Here is a 19,485-nt window from a genome sequence, read left to right on the forward strand (position 1 = left end):
TCTTTGTGAGGTTAAGATAAAATGGATGGAGAGTAAGCTCTCTGTAAATTGACCACCTTTATGGGAGGAAAGGTAGCAAGAGAAAAGAAATTGGGCCACAGATGCAACACAAATGTGAAATTTTGGACTGAAAGCACAAACACCATAAGTAATAGCCCTTCCTTCCTTCCTTCTGCCTCCCACTGAATTTCCAGTGCAAATGAAGCCCCGCTCCCGGGAGGAACCACTAACCAATTTTTCAGCTGCTTCAGCATCTTTCTGCGTCAGGAAGGAGAATGTTAAGATTGCATTTTCTTGGGATCTTTATGCCAGAGAGAATAAATCATGTTGCCTTGCAAACAATAAATATCACATAAATGGCAGGGCTAGGCTAAAAAAGAGTCCTCGAGGCACCAGTGTGCCGGGTAATCGGGCCTCAGAGAAGGTAACTCGCCCAAGCATACCCTTTCATGAGTCCATTGACCCCCAAGCCAAAAGACAATGCTAGGGATGAGGTGAGTGAAGTCTTCCAGTAATATTAGCTTGACAAGCTTTGATTTCAGGTGAGCTCACCTATAAGGGATGAGGCTGCCTAGGGCAAGATCCAGGCTGGAAGGGGATGTGAAGAAAGTGGGTCAGTTACCAGGGCTAGCCCCATAAGAAGAGTGGGGCCATCCTAGATCTCTTGTCCAGAAGACAGAGTGCAAACACCAATTTCTGCCGCTCCAGTCTGGCCAGCAGTGTAATGAATGTATGATGCATGTCGGTGGCTGGCATCAACCTGGCCAACCTGTCCATACGTGATAGGAGTCCAGCCAGTGGACTCAGGATGGTGGAGGAGAAAGTAGCCAATCATGAAGATGCCTGGCAAGGACTAGGAAGACAACTGGAGCCCCATCCACGGAGTGACACTGGTGGTGGTGGTGGGGGCTGTCTGTAGACATAGAGGAGGGAAGGCAAATCCTGCTGTTGCCTCTGCAGGGTGGGACAGAAGTCAAAGCCCCCCAGGCTGATGCATCTGAGACTGTTTGTTATTCATTCACTCATCTGTATACTGAGCATCTACCAGATACTAGTGGGTCAACCCTGAAAGGAGGCCATGGCCTGCTCTCCCAGCAGGAGAATCAGAAAGGAAAACCAGACAGTGACAGTGCAGGACCAGAAAATGTAGCAATAGGAGCTGCGTCAGGGCAATGGAGCACCTCACTCCAGCCAGAGTTGGGGTGGCAATGAATAATTCCCATTTACCAAGTGGCCGTTCTGTGCTGGAGCTTGGTGCTTCCACACGTGACCTCATTTACATCTTACCACAACCGTATAAAGCAGATGTCAGTATTCCAATTAAAAAATGATAAAATTGAGGCTCGGCGGAGTCTGCTCACTTGCTCGATGCCACGTCAGTATCAAGCGCTGGGGTGAGGATTTGAAACCAGGAACTATTTTGGCTCCAAAGCCCATGCTCTTTTGAATGACTCAAAGTCCCCAAATATAGAACATCTACAGCCAGAAACACTCCCCCGAAGAATCTTTTAAGACCATTCTACCCCAAAACACAAGAGAAAAAGATAATAGAGATTACAGCATGAGACAGAGAAAGAATTAAAATAGTGCTTTTAATATAATTTTCAGCAAATGTACAGTATGTACTTTACATCACATATTTCTAAACTGCTCATCTGGAAAATATAAGCTGCAAAAATACAGAATACCACACTCAAAATCTATTGAGTATGTGCTTTTTTATCCCGTCCCTTCTGTGAAACAGGGTCATTTTTACCACCCACCCAACCCCCACCCCATTGTAATCCAGCCTCGGCTGCTTTTGGAAGAGCTGCTGGAGCCCTCTGTCAGAGAAGCATTCTGGAGAGGGGGGTTTCTAAAGCATGTCAGCAGGACATCCCCACAGGAGCCAAGGGAGGGATGGGCCAAAGGGAATTTGCACACCTGGTCAACATTACTCTTAAGCAACCCAGGAAAGTTGCCTACTGCAAGGGTTTGGAGGACTCCTGACCACAGACACCTCCTAGGTCCTTATCACAGGCCTGTGCCTGGGGCCTCAAAGGATCACACACGGGCCGGATAATCCACACAGGGACCCTTGGGTTCTTGGGCAGGGCAGAGCACGCTAAGTCAGGCCTGCGAGGTCTGTGGATAGTGGCGGGCTGTTCTCTGGAAGAGGAGGATGAGGGCCAGGCCCTCAGCTTCTCACAAAGGAGTCTTCTGAAGGTGAATGTGACTCGGGGCAGGTTTTCTCAGTCTCAATGTCTTGGTACTCTGTGCCTAAAAAGGGAGGAGGAAGAAGAGCCAAGAGGAAAAAGAGATCGGTCTTTTCTGGTTTTCCTACTATTTTTTTTTTTAAAGGCTTATATAATACCATCAGGCCTTTCCAGCAGAATGGACAAGAGCGAAAGTCATGCAAGGAAATACTGGGTTCTGCTCCATGTAACCCCAAGAAGCTAGATTTCGAGCCCAGAGACCTTTGTGAAGCCCACATCTTTCTGAGAAGTATATTTATCTATGTATCTATACCATCATTCAACTAGACGTTTCTTCTATGGGAATGCATTAGCTTGTCCTCATCTTATAGAAATCACCAGTGACAGGCCTTGTGTTCTGGGACTCCAAGTGTCACTGCAATCCCTGTTGAAGATGTGGCTGAGCACGAGAGAACACCCGCCCGTGTCATGATGTCATGCTTTCTCCTCCAGTATCCTGGACACTTTGCTTTCTTTCCAGCCATAGGCACCCACGCCGAGTCAAACAATCTCCTCACTGGAGCAGGGTTTTTTAAGCCTATGCCACACTCCCAAAATAGATGCTGTGGCTGCATTTAAAAGGTATTAAAACCTCAGCTAGTCCCTGGGATGATTTACAAGCTGCATAGGTCTCGTTGAGCGGGATGTGCGACCCTGCTATTCAGTGATAGGCACAGTGGGGCCATACGAGTCCCTGCTCGTTTACTTGTCCTCTTTAGATTCGGACCCAGTGGTAGAAAGGTGACAGTGGGGAAATGTCACTCTTTTCCTCAGCATTTTGCAGCTGAGATCTGGCTTATAGAAGGCAGCCCATGTGTTCGGAGCAGTTTGAAGCATCCTTCCTCAACTTCCATGAGGATCAAGTTCTTGTGGTCTTGGCAGGGTGGGGGAAGCGGGGGTCCACTGAAAGCCTGGGGAACGGGGAATTGGAGAGGGTAGGACAGAAGCAAGAGGTGGAGTTGGTTCTTGTGCAGAGAATGAATAAGATAGAGGACGATGAGCGGACAGAACACTTCTCTACCGATGTGGCTGCGGTGGAGGAATGAACAAAGAGTGTGTTTCAAGGTCTCTAATGTTTAAATATTAAGGTGAAAAAGTTTTATTCATTTTAGATGCCCGTGCCTCTGGGCAAAATTTTGCAGAGGTCTCACCTCCGGCTCTTGGCTCATTTCTCTATGAAATATAGAGTTCTGTGGGGGTTTTCCCGTGAGTAGATGCCCCGCTGGCCTCATCGGAGCTTCCTAAGATGCAGAGCTGTGTTGTCGCGTTGGTGGAGATGTGGTATAGTAGAAAGAGCAGTGGTTCAGGAGTCAGACCTGGCAGTGGCTCCTGGTAGACTTTCTAACTAGCTGTGTGACCTTGGGAGCCTTGGGTTTATTGAACCTTAGTTTCCTGATCTGTAAAAGTGGAAAAAATTAGACTTACCTTTACCTGGTATAAAGCTGCTGGGGGCGTTAGCTGGGACCATGCCTTATGACACCTGACATGTGGGCAGTGGGCTTTTACATGGGAGCTCCCCAGCCCCTTCCTCCTTTGAGGTGCTGGACTAATCTATGTGTTAGTTGGGTTCCTTCTGTAATGCAACTTCCTACATTGCGTACTTCCGATTCATTTTATGTCCTTAGATTATAAAAGGGAATGGTTTTGACAAAGCATACCACCGTGAGAGCTATCTTCTATTAAGTTAGCATGAATTGAAGAAAAACATTATTTTGGGGGATTTAATGGCAAAATGGCAACCTACAGAATAAGTCTCCAGGAAATTTACCGTTCCATTTGTTCATAGCAGAAGAACACAATCACTTTACCTTATGGAAAAATATTCAGAATTTATACTGATCATCAACTACTGATTGTTGGCCTGAGTCATTAATGCAAAAATAGAAACATCTAGAAAGTCTGTTCCTAAAAGCCTGGTATCTGATAATAGAGTAAGACCTATCCAACCAGTGACCAGAGTCGGTGTGTCTGAAGGGCCTGGGCCAGAGCCAGAATCCTGAGGTTGATGCTGAGGACCGTGGCGGTGCCTGGTGGGAAAGGTATCTGGGGTGTCCCCACTGGGGTTGATGACCAGCACTGAGGAATGCCTCCCTGGTGTGTCAGAATGTATTAGAGTGGAGGAGTCTCCCGTTTCCTGTTACCTGTCCGCTTCTGGTAGAATACCCCATAGAAATTGATCACTGGGCTCTGTGGTTAAGATGGGGAAAAACACAGAAAGAACAGAAGTCCCCAGAAGACAGCTGTCGTGGTGTCCTGGTGGTTATATTAGGGGGCGCGTGAGAGTGGGTAGGACCCACAGTCCATGTGAGCTGGAGTCTTCCTGAAGAGGCAGTCTCTATGGGTGGAGACGGGTGTCTCACGTCTTGCTCAGTAGACAGGGGGTACCCATAAACCTAAGATCATGGGCTTTGGATCCACAAACTTGGGTTTGAATCCCAACTCTGCTTCATGGCCTTGAGCTGATTCTGGAAGCCTTCCCTGCCTCATTTTCCTCTGTCGTACACTGATGCTAATAACCGTTCCTGCCTCTCATGGGGATTAAATGAGCTAATATGTGTAAGAAGCTGGTTGGTAAAGGTTAGCTACTATTATTATTAGTTATTATTAGTGTTTACCAATTATTCCACCTTTTAGCTTTACAGTGCCAACATTTTGTGTTGGTGGGAAGGGATGTGAAATACTATTTGGATTCACTTTTTTTTTTAAACTCATTCCTATATTTCCTCCTCCCATTCCCCTTTCATCACATAAGAAAACAGGACAATTACCGCAGTAGAACTATGGAGTATCAGTTGGAAGGGGCTATAGCTCAAATTCCCCTACAGAGAGGGATGATGTTGCCTTCAACTGTAAACCCTGCCAGTCATGGGGTACTTACCTCATTCCTGGAAAATGGGATACCTGCATTAGATTCCTGTGGGCAGTAACATCAGGGCTGACGGACACCTGGCTGCAGGACCCACTTGGCCCATGCTAGAGTGGCCTCGGCCGCTAGAGCCCCCCTTCCCCCAAACATGCGGTGCTGCTTCAGACCTCGGCACACTACTGCCCTCGGTCACTGTCTTTGTAAATAAAGCTTTATTGGAACACAGCCCATGCATTTGTTTATACATGCACTGCTCTTACGTGACAACAGAGTTGAGTGGTTGGGACAGACACCGCATGGCCCTCGAAGCCTTAAAGTGTTTACCACCTAGCCCTTTACATAAAGTGTGTCAACTTGTTCTGGTGGTCCTCTCAGGAGAGGTGACCTCCTGCCCCATCTCTCTGGCAGACACCCCCTGCTCTTTAGCTCTTGGTTCTAGACCACGCTCTTTAGCTCTTGGTTCTAGACCACGCTGTTTAGCTCTTGGTTCTAGACCACGCTGTTTAGCTCTTGGTTCTAGACCATGCTGTTTAGTTCTTGGTTCTAGACCACGCCTCCCTCTCTCTCATTCTCTCTCTCTGAAACCTTCCTGATTCTCGATGCCAGGAGGCCAAACTTCCCACCACCATGAATCAGCCCTCCTTGGGCACAGTCAGAGCCGGGATTATTATTCTATTGCTTTTGTTTGTGTTCAGGTCTGTCTGGCTCATGGAACTGTGAGCACTTAGAGGAGGGAACCATGTCTTTTCCATCTTTGTAGCTGGTCCGGGGCCTGGTATACTGCCAGAATCTTAATAAAGGAATGAATGAATAAATACATGTTTAGAGATTATGAAGCTCATACAATCTATCCCCGGATGACACTAACCCTGCAAAGGGAAATCGTGCTACCATGGGATGGTCTCTGAGAGGCAGGACTTCTGCCCCCGTCTCCAGAACAGTCACAGATATCTGAGGTACAGGAGACTCTTTGCTTTTTCAAATTTCCCATTTTAGGCCTCTTAACTCCTGTCCTTCCTGCCACGATGACCAAGCACTCTGTGATCACCTACAAATGTGAGAAAGGGGAGGTGGGGGGGTGGCTGTGGGCAGGCAGGGTCGTTTCCATGTGTTACCCTGGGCAACAGGCCCCGTAAGAGGCATCTGAAAAAAAAATATCTTGAATATTCTACTGGTTAGGAATCCTTCCGTTTTACGAATTTATTCATGAGCAACTATAATCCCCCAGGGGAACGGGGTCTGAAGGCTATCATGTAGGGCCCGTCGCTCCAAGAGATTAGGTCCTCGCACCTGCTCAGAACTCAAGAATGCGGACTGAGTTGGAAGTGATGGTATAATGAACAAGGAGGAAGGGCAGAGGGAGGAAGATAAGGACGGTGTTGATGTTCCACACTAATTTTCCAGGCTGAACTTAATTTTTTCACCAGCACCTTCTCTTGGAAAACGTGGCACCTCTTATGTATTTGACCTGTATTCTAACGTAAAGGGAAACACAGCTCATGACTGAGAGGAGGCTGAGGGAGAGAGGGCAGCAGCATGAGCTCAGCAATCAAGCCCCTACTGTGTGTCTGGAACTTTCTCCTGAGCCATCGAAATGGGCAGATAAGAACAGCACAAGACAGCAAATTTTCTCGGCGGGGCTGAAAAACTGCTGGCCTGGTTTTCTCTCTTCATCTAAACCAAACCAAGCCGGATACACAAACAGCACTGGGCTGGAACTCCGCCAAACTGTAATGGAAGTGTATCCCGTCCCCCTTCTCCCTCTGCTCTTGACCGTGGGATTTCTCCACACTGCCCGTTACCGCTTAACGCTGCCGAGGAGCGCTTACAGTACAGGTCTGGCAGGCTGACTGGGTGGAAAACCGGCCTTGCAGGCTCCTGGAAGGCAACAACTACTTCTCCTCAGAGGGTTTCTCTGTGAACGTGTGTGTGTGTGTAATTTTTTCCCTCCATTTCACGTGTTCCTCAGTGAATGACCTGCTCTAGAAGTGAGGAAGATAATCCATTAGCGACCATGGTCGACTCTTTTTCCAGAGAAAATGCCTCCGGGGTGGTAGGGTGGTCATTCCCAGGGACTGGCCGGTTGCCCCCATATGGAATGTTTCTGCAGGTCACCTTAGAGGAACCCTCTTGCTCCTTCATTAGCTGTGAGGAAAGCCTCCGTGCTGTGGTGTTCAGGAGTGGCAGCTTTCCATGGGGAAGGGATGGGAAATCTGGCCATGCCTGAGTGAGGGGAAGCCCGAGGTCATCTCTGAAGATGGGGAAGTGGATTAAGTCAGGGATTTAAATGTAGACACACTACTTGAAAAATGTATAGGCCTAACTTAAAAAAAATAATCATCTCTAGAGGAGGCTATTCTGTAAGGTGGTGAGAAAGAAGTGATTTTTATGGAGAAGCACACTCCTTCCTGCTTGGAAGACGTTAACAAGTCTGTCAAAGGATTCCTTAGAAGCTCTTGGCTTCCCCTTATTATTTTGCCTGCTAAGCACTCCTAGCAGACTCCTTAGGGGGACCGAGAGAGAAGGCCTCTCATGCCCCTTCATTAGCTGTGAGGAAGGCCCACGTGCGGTGGCCTTCTGGAGTGGCGATGTCCCCAGGGTGCCCTGACGCTTCCCAGCCTTCCTCTGGGGAGGCGTGAAGGAGGGGGCAAGGCTGCTGGCCTTCCTCAACAGCGCCCAGCAAACTCCACCTCCCAGAGAGACATCTACTTTGACACAATGTGTTTACTTCATATGCAGGAATAATATCGGTCAAAAAACTTCTTGCTCTACATGTCGGAATTACAAAATTCTGTCACAAGTTGCAGCAAAGAGAGACTTTTTCACCCATCTCTGGGCACGTTTGACCGGGATGGTGGAGGAGTTTGGAGCAGGAGAGAGAGAAGCTCGGTGTTCACCTTCTAGGCTTATTCTAGCCCTTACACAGTTTTGGTTTCTCTAAGTCCGATGGAGTTCTTGCCAGGAAATCCTTTCATTCAAAATACCACTCAAAACCAAACAAATAACCAAGGAGCTGGACCTAACACCGTACGTACAATGGTTCTTTGTAGCACAAAAGGAAAACTAACACCAGACTAGGTTTTCGGTTCTGTAGTAGGAGAGACATTAAAACCCTAAAAGGTGACACACCGCACTTCGCAGCCATCTTGCAATGGGGGCCAGCGGGGTTCATACCCAGTTGACACAACTGAGCCCTGGAGGTGTTTTCCTTTTTCATCTCAACATCTCATTCATCCTAAAATCTTAGGGGGGAAAAAAAATCCAAGATGCAAAGTTTTCAAAAAAATTTTTTTCTTCTTAAAGCAAATGGCCCCATGAAAACACGAGGTCAGCAGGGCTCCCTGTGGGTGTGTGGAGTTTGGAGAGCTACGCAGAGTGCAGTGACCTGCTAGGAACACATTCCAAAACAAAACTCACCCCAAACCTGTACAGAACGGTTTCAAAGCCTTAGGAGCGACAGAGCACACATATTCCATGAATTGGAGAACAATCCTGCCTCTCGCTAGTTAACATACTGATGAGTGTCCCCATGTTCACGGACAAGGACGGACTAAAAGTAAACACACAGAAGGGTGGTTTTGGAAGCATCCTGTCCCAGGCAGCTGACCACGGTGGCCCCGCACCACGACACCAGCTTCTCTTTGAGTCGTCCTTGCTTGGTGGGGCTTTCTCTAGTTTTGGGCTGTCGCTCAAACTGCCCCATTAACAGTGTGTGTGAGACATTTGGCACAATGGCCTGTTCTTCTCCCCATTCCTGATTCTTTTGTTGCCCTCCAGGGGAACGGCACGTCTGTGTCTCAGGTGGAAAGGCAAACCAATCAACAACCCTTGAGCTCCTTCTCGGGGCCACGAGTGGCCTGGACCGAGGGCACTGAGGAGACACGAAAGGAATGTTTACAGGGCCACGTGTGTGCGTGCGCGGGCTCTCCCATACGCTCTGTGCCCCTACAGGAATGGCCTTATGAGGCTGAGGCTGCGGACTCCAAGAGCTGCTCCCATGATTCTCCTTCCGAACAATGAGGTTTGCCTGCTAGCTGCTCGAGGGTTAGCCACTTTCAAAACACAGACCGAGGCCTCTTTGTTCACGACCGACCCTAAACACAGGGACATTTTAATGCATCGGACATGCGGTGGCTTCCGTGACCCTGTGGGTCTATTCACCATCACAGACCCCACAAACTGCTTGACAGCTCGTGCTAGGGAACCGTTCCTTCTCTTGCCTATCCCCAGAAGCACAGCACCCATCCATACAACCCCCATCTAAGTATGTCTCCTCCACGGGCTGAAAAGAACGCCTCTCGCAATGTGAAGCATGAGTGTAAAAGGGCTTCCCATGACAGTGATCACTGACTCATGGGGAAGAAAGCCAGAAGGCGAATTTGCAATTCATCACATTATCCCCTGTTGTCTCAAATGTGATTCTTTTAAAGGCAGGCTGCATAGACACTCTTTCTCAAGCATTTTTTTTTCCCCTTCTCGTAGCACATGGTATATTCTTGTTTTCGCAGAATATCCGAATGAGGATAAAACGATAAAAAAAATTACAATAGATTAATTGCATCCCTTGAATCACATTATATTTTTGGTGCATTAAAAAAAGGAAAAAGCAACCAGCATAATAAACTCAGCCTAGAGAACTGTGTTAGTGATTGAAGGGTTAACACGGATTTTAGAAGTGGTTAAAAATAGTATTAGAGGATTATACATACAACAGTTTGAAATTCATATGCATTGCGTTTTTTTTTTCTTTAAAAATGGCAAAATGTTTGGCAAATGTAAGCAAATGACTTGGACTGTGTGGGTTTCACTGGCTCTGAGCGAAGTCAGTCATAGCCAGGTGAGGCCCACTGCTTCCTGAGGTCACTCTGCGGGGCTGGGGGGTGTTGCAGGGGGGAGGGGAGGTGCTGGCTCCCCCACACCCGGCTCCCCTCCTTGGGCCCTCAGTCTTGAACATGGACATGGAGCTGGTGAGAGGTGCCAATTACAGACTCCAGCACGGATCACCCATTAGCATCGCTGAGAGAACTCTGGGGCCTTGAACCACATGCAGACTGGGTGAGTCGTCTACACAGGGACCCATATTGCAAAAGTTAGAGGAGGGGGCACCCGCTCCTCCGACTTGCACGCTCCCCACCCTCTCGTGGAGGGGGCACGGGGTGTGTGTCCCTAGTGCTTATCCTGGCAATGTTGTCAACTTGTGATGTTTAGTAGACTTTTAAAAAAATTTGTATGTGTGTGTATATCCGGAAATGTCCATCCTCCAAGCTGGCCACCATTGTTCCCTGAATTTGGCAGTGCCTGTTGCTTGCAGCTGTCGGCATCCCGAAAAAGCATGAGGTGCCTTCAAAGAGTAGATTCTGGGCCCCAGCAGGTCGGACGTCAGACACACGATCCCATGCTCTCCTTATTCTGAATCCTGTCTGGCTCTGATTTTGAGAAAGAGGACAAAGGTCGTGTTGTGTGTACGTGGTGTGTGTGTGTGTGTGTGTGTGTGTCTGTACTGTTTTTTTTTTTTTTTTTTGGAAACTTTTTTTTTTATAGGAAAAATGACCCTTTGATTACTAATACAGAGTTCAACCTCCTTTCGTCACTATAAAACAGACTCCATATTTTCACACCACTCATGATCTTCAAGGTTATAGATAAATTTTGTCCTATGGGTCTGGCTCGCGGGCACAGGGTCCCTCCCCAGATTGTCTAGGGTCAGAGTAGAGGCAAAGAACTCACTGGTGCTCAGCCCGCCCTCGTGGTTTTTGATGTAGCGTTTATAGTTTTTCCTCAGGCACTGCCACGTGGTTGTGTAGAGGACAAAGGCGGAGGACTTCAGCACGATGGCAATGGTGACGTACAGGTGTCTGTAGGCCACGTTGTCGTACAGGACGCAGGCGCCTTGCTCCCCGCAGAACGTGCTCCAGAACAGGCAGGTGGAGTCGATGCCGGCCCCGAAGATGAGTGGAGGGGGGATGAAGCCTGCGGGAGGGGAAACAACACGTCACGGTCGTGCTCGGGCTGCTCCCCGCCAGCACGCGGGCACCGCGCTCTCCTTACAGGACCCCGCCGGGAGAGCGGGTCCCACCGGGTGGCTCCATGGCACGGCGCTGGAAAGACTGGAGTCCCACCCCAGCTCTGTTCAAACCTGTGCATGGTTTTTAAGCCCCCTGGGCCTTTGTTTTCTCATCTGCAAAATGGGGATCATATTGCTCCTGCTGCGACTGCTTGGAAGACTGACCCAGTGAACCCGTGAAAAGCATGTTGGTACGGGTACGTGGAACACCGCAAACAAAATGAATGACAGCTGCTACGATTCTTCGCTGAGAAGCAAAAGCTGGTCTTCTCTGAAGGGACACTGCTTGGTGTCGAAGCATCGCAACCTCCCAGAGGGAAATGCGAGGAGGGATTGTACTCTGTGTATCGTGTTCCTGCACGGCCCTTCTAAGGCTGTGTGTGTGAGTAGAGGGAGCTGGGACCAGAGGTTGAACGTGAGTACGCTTTACCCTGTGTCGATATACACACACGTGGGCCAGTGTGTATGCGTGCACATGCATGCACAAAAACGTGTAACATGCGTGCATACATGTGTACGCATGTATCATTTAAGATGAAAAATACCTGCATCCATGCTAACAACTTCCCTTCCCCCAGACATTACCACGACATTGAATCCTTTTCATTCTGAGCTGGAAACTGGTTTTAAAACAATAGACGATGTCAGGTGCTTTCAACCAGTGATCAAAAGTGGCCGAGGGGATAAAAACTAGTTTCCTTAGTTCACATCTGTTTCTGTCCCTTGTCCAAGCTCAAAGGTTATCAGTCCTGGCTGCACATTTAAAATCATCCTTGGTGTTCTATCTGAGAACAATGAAATTAGCATGTTTGGTGTGTGGCTGGGTCATCAGCATTGTGAAAGCATCCCCTGATGAGGGGCACAGCATTTCATCTGTACTGTGGGAAATCAATGCATGGCTCATTAATACAAATTAATTGCCTCACAAAAAAAAAAAAAAAAGATCCCCAAGGCCAGAATGTGGTGCCAATCATATCCAGGGAGAGACCTCAAAAGCAGAACGTGATCACTGGAAGCAGACTGGGATCCCAGGGCTGGGGTAGACTGTGATCCGGACTGTTCTTTCCAGGGCCAGCCCTGGAGTGTCAGAGTTTCGCTTTTTCTCAAGGAAGGTCCCTCTGAGAATCTGATGTGATGAGATACAGAACCTTAGTCCAGGAAAATACAGCTACCCGCAAAATGACACCCGTGTTTCAGGGGGTTTGTGGACCCCTGAAGTCCATTCACAGTCCCCAGAATTAGAACACCCATGTTCTGTAGGCTGTGTGCCTCCTTTCTGAGGGGCCCTCCGAGGGCAGCCAGGCAGGCAAAAGGCTTGGCTGCGGGAAACAGCACCTCCTTAGTTTTAATGACAGGCCCCGAATGGGTGTGAGGGGGGCTGCACTACCCCATCAGGGCTAACGAAGCACCTCAGCACTTAGCCTAGCCTTAGCACGCCCCAGCTCGGCCCCTTGTGAGCCTGGAAAGAAACTCCAGAGAAGGAATTTTAGTTGAAACCTCACTAAACTGCACACGCAGCTTGATTCCATAGGTAACCTCCAAGCTCAAACTCCTGCACGATCCGCTCCCTCTTTGCAACGTCTGGGTCAGCTTGGGCCCGCTGGAGGGAAAGTCCTCATTCGGGAAAGTCCTCATTCCAGCATTCTCCGCCCCAAAGGCCTTCCTCGCCAACCACGGGGCATTCTCCCAGCCCCTCCAACAAATGTCCTTCTTCATGTAACTGAACATGAGCCCATTGGGCTAACGGTCCTGACAACCCTGTCAGAGAAACTAAGTCACACTCCACAGTATTTAGGTAAAGAAATGGAGATCTGGAGCCACTTTACATGGATAGATTGGGGAAAATGAGACAAATCTGGCTGTTCCTATGACCCGATGGGATTGTTTGAATCCATTCACCGATTCTCTGGATTTTAGGAGATTGTGATAGCCCCCAAGGGCAGCTCCCGCCTCTTTCTTGAGGTCACTTTGTCCTTGCTCACCCATCACCAGGCAATGAGGTGCTAAGACTCCGATACCTTTGACAACAGCTGTTCCATGGAAAGGGACTGACAGCACAGGGGCCCCTCGCTCCCGGTGCCCAGGGGCTGGAAGAGTTGCAGGCAAATCAGGTCTTATCTTGAGCACATTGGAGGAAATTTGCAATATAAAGGAGTCATTAATGCTTGCTCAGACCAAAATAGCCCTCTAAAATGCCAATATGTAACTCCTTCACGAATCTGTATCTGTGCGAGGGTTTTAAAAATATTGTGTTATTGTTAAAGTAGGGAATCTTTCTTTGTGCTAACCGTGTCAATTTTATCCTGCGTACTGTCAAGCTCCATTACCAAATGCAGCCCTGGAAGGAGTCAGAAAAAGCCTTCGAACAGAAATTAGAAAGTTAAGTGCCCAGAAAAGTTTTTCGTATTTTGGAGAGCCTTTGTAAGAGAGAGAAGAACGAGCCTTTAACTGGAGTCAAAAGCCTTGCGGGGAGTCGCTTTATCTCTTGGTGCCTCCGTTTCTTGATCGTTAAAATGGAGCTAATACCACCCCCTGGCCAGGGTCAAGGTAAGCGCTGGTACAAATGCGGTGTTATAGACAGGTCTGGTCCTGCCCCATGGCCAGAGCTCTTGTTACCTGATTCCTGTTATACGGGGGACTTGGGGTAACTGTTTAGAATAAACTCTTGGTTTAATACTTGATGTATAAGCTTTATGAGGTTCCTTTGAGATTTTTGAAAAAAAGAATATTGGCCTTTTCCACCTAATTCATCTTCTCCTTTATAGTGACTTAAAATTCGTCCCCAAAGGGGAGCTCTGGCTATCAGGTATGCAGAGAATACCAGCGAGGAAGAACCGACTGGATCTCTTTCAAATTAGAGGTCATTCTAGCACTCAGCCATCAGGGGAACTCACCCCAGGTAATTCTCACATGTGGCCACTCAGCATTCTGTTTATCACTCAGGCGGACCATAAAAACGCTTGGGCCGTCCCTGAGAGCTACTGCCTCCCCAGATACCAATGGGAGACGCCTTTACAATGGTGGAAGTTAATGCAGGGAAACCTCGGTAAAAGGGGAGCCATACAACTAGAAGGTCTGTCAATTACAGACCCCAACAGGGAAAGATGTCCATTGCATCTCCTACAAGAAATGGACCACCCTGGCAACTCAGCCAGTGAGAACCTGTCATCACCCTGAACTCTTGCTTTTCTCCAATGGACTTTCATTCAACACCCCTCCTGAGGTTCTCTTCCATAAGGTAACCTCTGTCTCCTTTGTTTAGGATAGGACTCGCCTATGGTTTTGCTGTAGCTTACATGCCCCGAACTGCAATTCTGTTATTCTCGAATAAACTGCCCCCCTCCCTTTTTTTTTTTCTGGTAAAATAATGGGCTTTTATTTCTAAGGTTCACATTATGTAGTGATCAGAGTGGGACCCAAAGAAAAGCTGCACGAACTCCGTGAGCAAACCGGTTTTGGTGCCCAGAGCCAAGCGAGCTGCTTTCCTGCTGACTTTAGAGTTTGAAGGTAACTTTTCTCCTGATTTCAAGCTCCACTCTGTTTTGAGCTCTCCAGACTATTTGTTTTAAGGCTTTGTTCTTTCTGTGAGTACTCTTTTGGAATCAGGTCGCTCCTGTCGAAAAACTGTGCTGTTTAGGACATTTTTTGTTTCTCTAGAGAAATAAACCTCTAAAAAATGGGGTCCCAGCCCTCAAAATGCTTTAGAGGGTGCCCTTCCCCTTCTGGGACCCCAGCTGGTTTTATGTTTAAAAACTGCAGTCCCTCTTTCATGCGTCTTTCTAACGAAACGGACCAACTTAACCAAAAGTCATTTGGAACTTTAGTGGGGAACCTTCCATCTTCCTAAATTGACTCTTCTCAAAACTGGATTGGACAGGCCTGGATCTAAAATTGTCCACGAAATGGGATGCCTATATTGACTGGTATTTTAAAGCTTCCAAACGTTATCAGGAATCTAAAATTTATACTAGCTGAGGCAAACAAAGAAAAAAGGGCAGCTGAGACCACTCTGATTCTGTCTCAGGATATATGGCAGCCTCCTGGCTCAGGTCCAGCCTCTGGCGCCATCTTCCTCTATTTGCTCTGCACCCCCTCTACAGTCTTGCAGGCTAATCCTTTCTCTCAACTTCCCTTTCCCTCTGAACGAACTTCTCCCTCCTCTCCCAGACCTATTAAAACCTGCCCCTTTCAAGTTTAGTCTTGGAGGATCCAAAAAGCCCCACATTTCTTATGTTCCCTGGAATAAGGCCAAATTGTGAGCCCTAGTTAGAAGTTAGAGAGTTTCCCAAAGTGACTGAGGATCCCCAAAAGGTTTGCTGAAGAATTTAACAGAGTTATTCACATTGACCAACCTGGTTTCTCAGATTTTTATTAGTCCACATGCTTGTTGGCGAGGGCCTGGCCAAACAATGGATGAAACTAGCCCGATGGGAACAGCCTGAAGGGGATTTGGAGAAAACAGAACCCTGACTTTTGGCAGGATGCTCGAACACTCTCCGGAAAGCTTCACCAAGCAATTGTAGTAGCTTTTACTAAGCCCGTTGATAGGAACAAAATTCAGGTTTGCACACAAAAGCCTGACGATCGTGTTCAAACATTCTGGTCTTCCTTTACAGGTAGAATCCACCCGGGAGCATTGAACTTAATGATTATTTTTATTTTTTTTGAGAGCAAGAATCCAAAGAAGTGTCCCCACTCAGCACGGAGCCCAATGCGGGGCTCAATCTCACGACCCGGACACTCAAATGACTGAGCCACCCAGGCGCCCCGGTATTTCTTTAGTTAAAGGGATCGGGGGAATGGGAAACTGACCACCCCAGATGTAATTCGGCAAATCAGCTCACTTGTATCCTAGATGAGTCATCTAAAAGAAAGTACTAAAATTCTTCATTTTCCATGCTGGCAAATGAACACCCCTAAACAAAACCAACCCCTCCCTAATTTCTGCTAAGGGCCAGGACCGTGGGGAAAACAAACTTAAGGGCTCCAGGCACCTGCAACCTTCTATATCCAGGTTTTGCGATGTCCTCTTAATTCCCCGGTGTCGGGGCTCTTCCCAATTCTCTTTCTTGCTCAGCTCAGAGAAACCACGCTCCCGACGGGGAATGAATCTCTTTGTCTTTATTGACACGAGAGCTACATTCTTGTTGCTCAAGCCTCTGCCTTGGATACGAAACCAGTTCAAATAGTGGGGATCTTTAATACACCTCAACAGCTTCCCATCTCTAAACCTATTCCCCTTTGTTTAGGCCCACTCATACTCACCCTTTTCTCCTTATTTATTTACTGGGCCAGAATTTCTTTCTCCCAAAGAACCTGACAGTAGTAATCAAAATAGCCAACCAGGTGAATTAAATGGGCCTTCGGCATCTATTATTTGCCCCGACCCTGCCAGCGCCGTAGCTGAGTCTGGGGACACCAATCCTTTGTCCCTACTGGATCAGCGACCATCCTTTTTATGGGCAAGATCTTCAACTGATATTGGCAGGATCCCTAGTAGACCTCCCACCAAGATTCAAATAGATCCCTCAAACCCTCTCTCCAGAAGTAATCAATACCCTATAAATAAACTCTTTAAGGTGTCAAGCCCATAACAGATTTCAGGGCCCAAGGCCTTATTAGCCCCTGAACTAGTTCCTATAATATCCCTGAGAAAGCCCAGTGGCTGAGCACAGAAGTTTGAACATTACTATCCCTCTGCACCCTGTAATTCCCAACCCTCATATACCACCGGCATCTATTCCCACTAAAAGCAAATTTTCACTGATCTATGCAGTGCATTTTTCAGTATTCCAGTTGATAAGGATAGTGAATATCTTTTTGATTATACCTGGAGAGTAATGCCCCAGGGGTTACACAGAGAACCCTTCTCAAACCTTGGAAGTCGATTTGGATGATGTTAAAATACAGAGAGGATTTCCTTTTCTGCTCCCTTTTTTTTTTAGAGGGCACACACACACGTGCAAGAGTGGGGGAAGGAGCAAAGGAAGAGAGAGAATGAGAATCTTAAGCGTGGTTAAGCGTGGAGCCCAATCTCATGACCCTTAGAGCATGACCCGAGCCGAAATCAAGAGCTGGATGCTTAACCAACTGAGCCACCCAGGCGCCCTCCCCCCTTCTCAAACTTTTTTTTACAGACCACAGTATCTACTTGTTGAAAACTTTTGGCCTTAAAGGGACATGGAGAATTTGCAGTTTCCTCCAACTCGGGGTCGACACTTAGGGCACCTGATTTCGGGATAAGGACTGCATTTGGACCCAGGTCTTTTTCGTGGCATCCCCAACTTCCCAAAACCTAAAACTAAGCACAACTAATGAGGTTTTTTTCTTTTTTTGGGGGGGGGGGACTGGCTGGCTATAGTTGAAATTCCAAACTTTATATGCTTTACTAAAAACTGATAAATCTGACCCTTTTGTTCAGAAAGATCAGTAAGACACAGCTTTTGAGACTTTACAGAAAAGCTTAAGGAAGCCCCTGTCCTTGGATGTCCTAATTATCAACTTGCCCTTCCCCGGTTTCTATGAGAGCGGAGGGAATGCCCTTTGAGTACCCAACCCAAACATGGGACCATCATCAACCCATAGGTTATGGGGGCCACCAACACGGCCCTGCGGCACAGGGATATCCCCCCTGCCTCAGGGCCATTCCTGCTAGTGCCCATTTACTTAAGGCCAGAAGACCCCCTCTAAACATCCTTGTGTCCCTGCAACAGAGGCCTGAATCCTCCTCATTCCACACTTGGCTGGAGGATGTCCTAGGTGCTGAGGCAACTGGCTGCCAACTGCTCCTCGCAGAACTCTCTCGCCGCAATAACCTTCACCCGCCGTTCTCCCTGCTTCCCGACCACACCTCGTGTAGCTGTTTAATGCCGACAGATCACCGTTGGGCTCCCAGAGACCGCTGTAGGAAAATCCTTCAACCAAGGCAGATTCTTCATGGATGAAAACGGTAAATATGATGGGTTTGTCATTGCAACTCCTTTCGAAGTCACTGAGGCAGTCCCTGAGTTATACACCCTTTCGTGCTTGTAGCTGAGCCAAGGGTAAAACCACGAACATTTAAACTGATAGCCCAGTTTGCCTTTGGGGTACTTCATGGCTTTGGAATATTTTTAAGGTTCCTGGGCATTCCAGACTTGACTCCCTAGAGGCCAGAGGAAATCTTGGTGATATTTCCACCAAAAATGCCGCTTGTAGGGAAACCGATAGCCCAACCTCTGTCATGGTCCAAAGGGATGTTCTCGCAAATGATCCTTTGGAAAGACTGACTAGAGATGCCCAGTAGGCCCCAGAGAAGGAAACACAGTATTAGAGATCTAATAATTGTTGGGTCAACAAAAAGAGGGAACTCTGCTTTGGACCAACAATCCGGCCCTGCCAGAAGTTCTAAAATTTCCACTACTTATAACTGCACTTGTATTAAACCATTGGTCTGAAAAAATGATTGATAGCATGTATGCACCAATATTGGTGAGGAAATAAGGCTGACAAGGTGCGTGCCTCACTTGTCTCCCCCTGTCCAAAACACAACTCAGGGAACCCTGTTTGCATTGCTCTAAATTATCTAATGGGTCATTCGAGGTTTGCAGATGAATTTCATAAAGTTTCAGTCATGGTTTGTATGTTTCCTCACTGGACTGAAGCTTTCCCTTACAGACAGGCCACTGCTTCCTCTGTGGCTAGAATTCTGTTAGAAGAAACTATTCCTACCTGGGGAACTCTTCTCGAACTTCATGGGGATCGGGGACCCCGTCTTACCAGTCAGGTGCTTTGAAAGTCTGCACGGTTTGGCCGGTTGTAGAACTATGCATCCCATCCTCAATCCTCAGGGTTATTTGAATGGACTAACGGTGCTATGAACACTCCATTGGCAAAATTCGTAGAGACCCTCCCCAAACCTTGGCTGAGAGCACTGCTCTCTGCTTTCTAAATCTCAGATCCACCCCTGCTGGGATAGTCACAGGATGCCCAATGTGCTTGGCTCCTGCCTCCTTTTGTAACAGCACTCCGGCTGGTCTTAAGGAGCGTGTTATCCAGAAGCAAGGGTAACTCTTACTTGCTGACCTAAGTCCCTTGATCTGTAGCAGAACTAATTAACTTGGAGATTTATAGACCACGGGCCTCTAGAAGGACCAGAACTTTGTCAGGCCCTAGACACCATAGACACCAGCAAGTCTCTTTGAAGCCCTCTCAGCTTTCTGATTAGCCTAGCAATTTTTTAAGCGAAATGGGTTTTTTTGTTTGCTTATTTTGTTGTTTTTTTTTTAGGTCACACGGATGATTTTACTGACCTGTCTCTGTGTAGTGTCGACCTTGTCCTT

General features: G+C 47.7%; 1 protein-coding gene across 3 annotated transcripts in view; it reads right to left on the reverse strand.

The window, feature by feature from the left end:
- Positions 1 to 1,573: 1,573 nt before the first annotated feature.
- The window catches only part of SLCO3A1 (solute carrier organic anion transporter family member 3A1), a 295,788-nt gene continuing 277,876 nt past the window's right edge, over positions 1,574 to 19,485 (reverse strand). The window contains exons 10-11 of one of the 3 annotated variants that reach the window (XM_040642752.1): positions 10,828 to 11,070; positions 1,574 to 2,259 (exon numbers count right to left, since the gene is read on the reverse strand). In XM_040642752.1, coding sequence (XP_040498686.1) covers positions 2,177 to 2,259; positions 10,828 to 11,070 — 326 coding nt within the window. In that variant the 3' untranslated portion in view covers positions 1,574 to 2,176. Of the gene's footprint in view, positions 2,260 to 9,660; positions 11,071 to 19,485 lie in introns of those variants that run through there. The other 2 variants (XM_040642753.1, XM_040642751.1) reach the window with 2 other exon arrangements.

The sequence above is a fragment of the Ursus maritimus genome, unplaced genomic scaffold (assembly GCF_017311325.1).
Source record: "Ursus maritimus isolate PB19 unplaced genomic scaffold, ASM1731132v1 scaffold_27, whole genome shotgun sequence".
Lineage (NCBI taxonomy): Eukaryota > Metazoa > Chordata > Mammalia > Carnivora > Ursidae > Ursus > Ursus maritimus.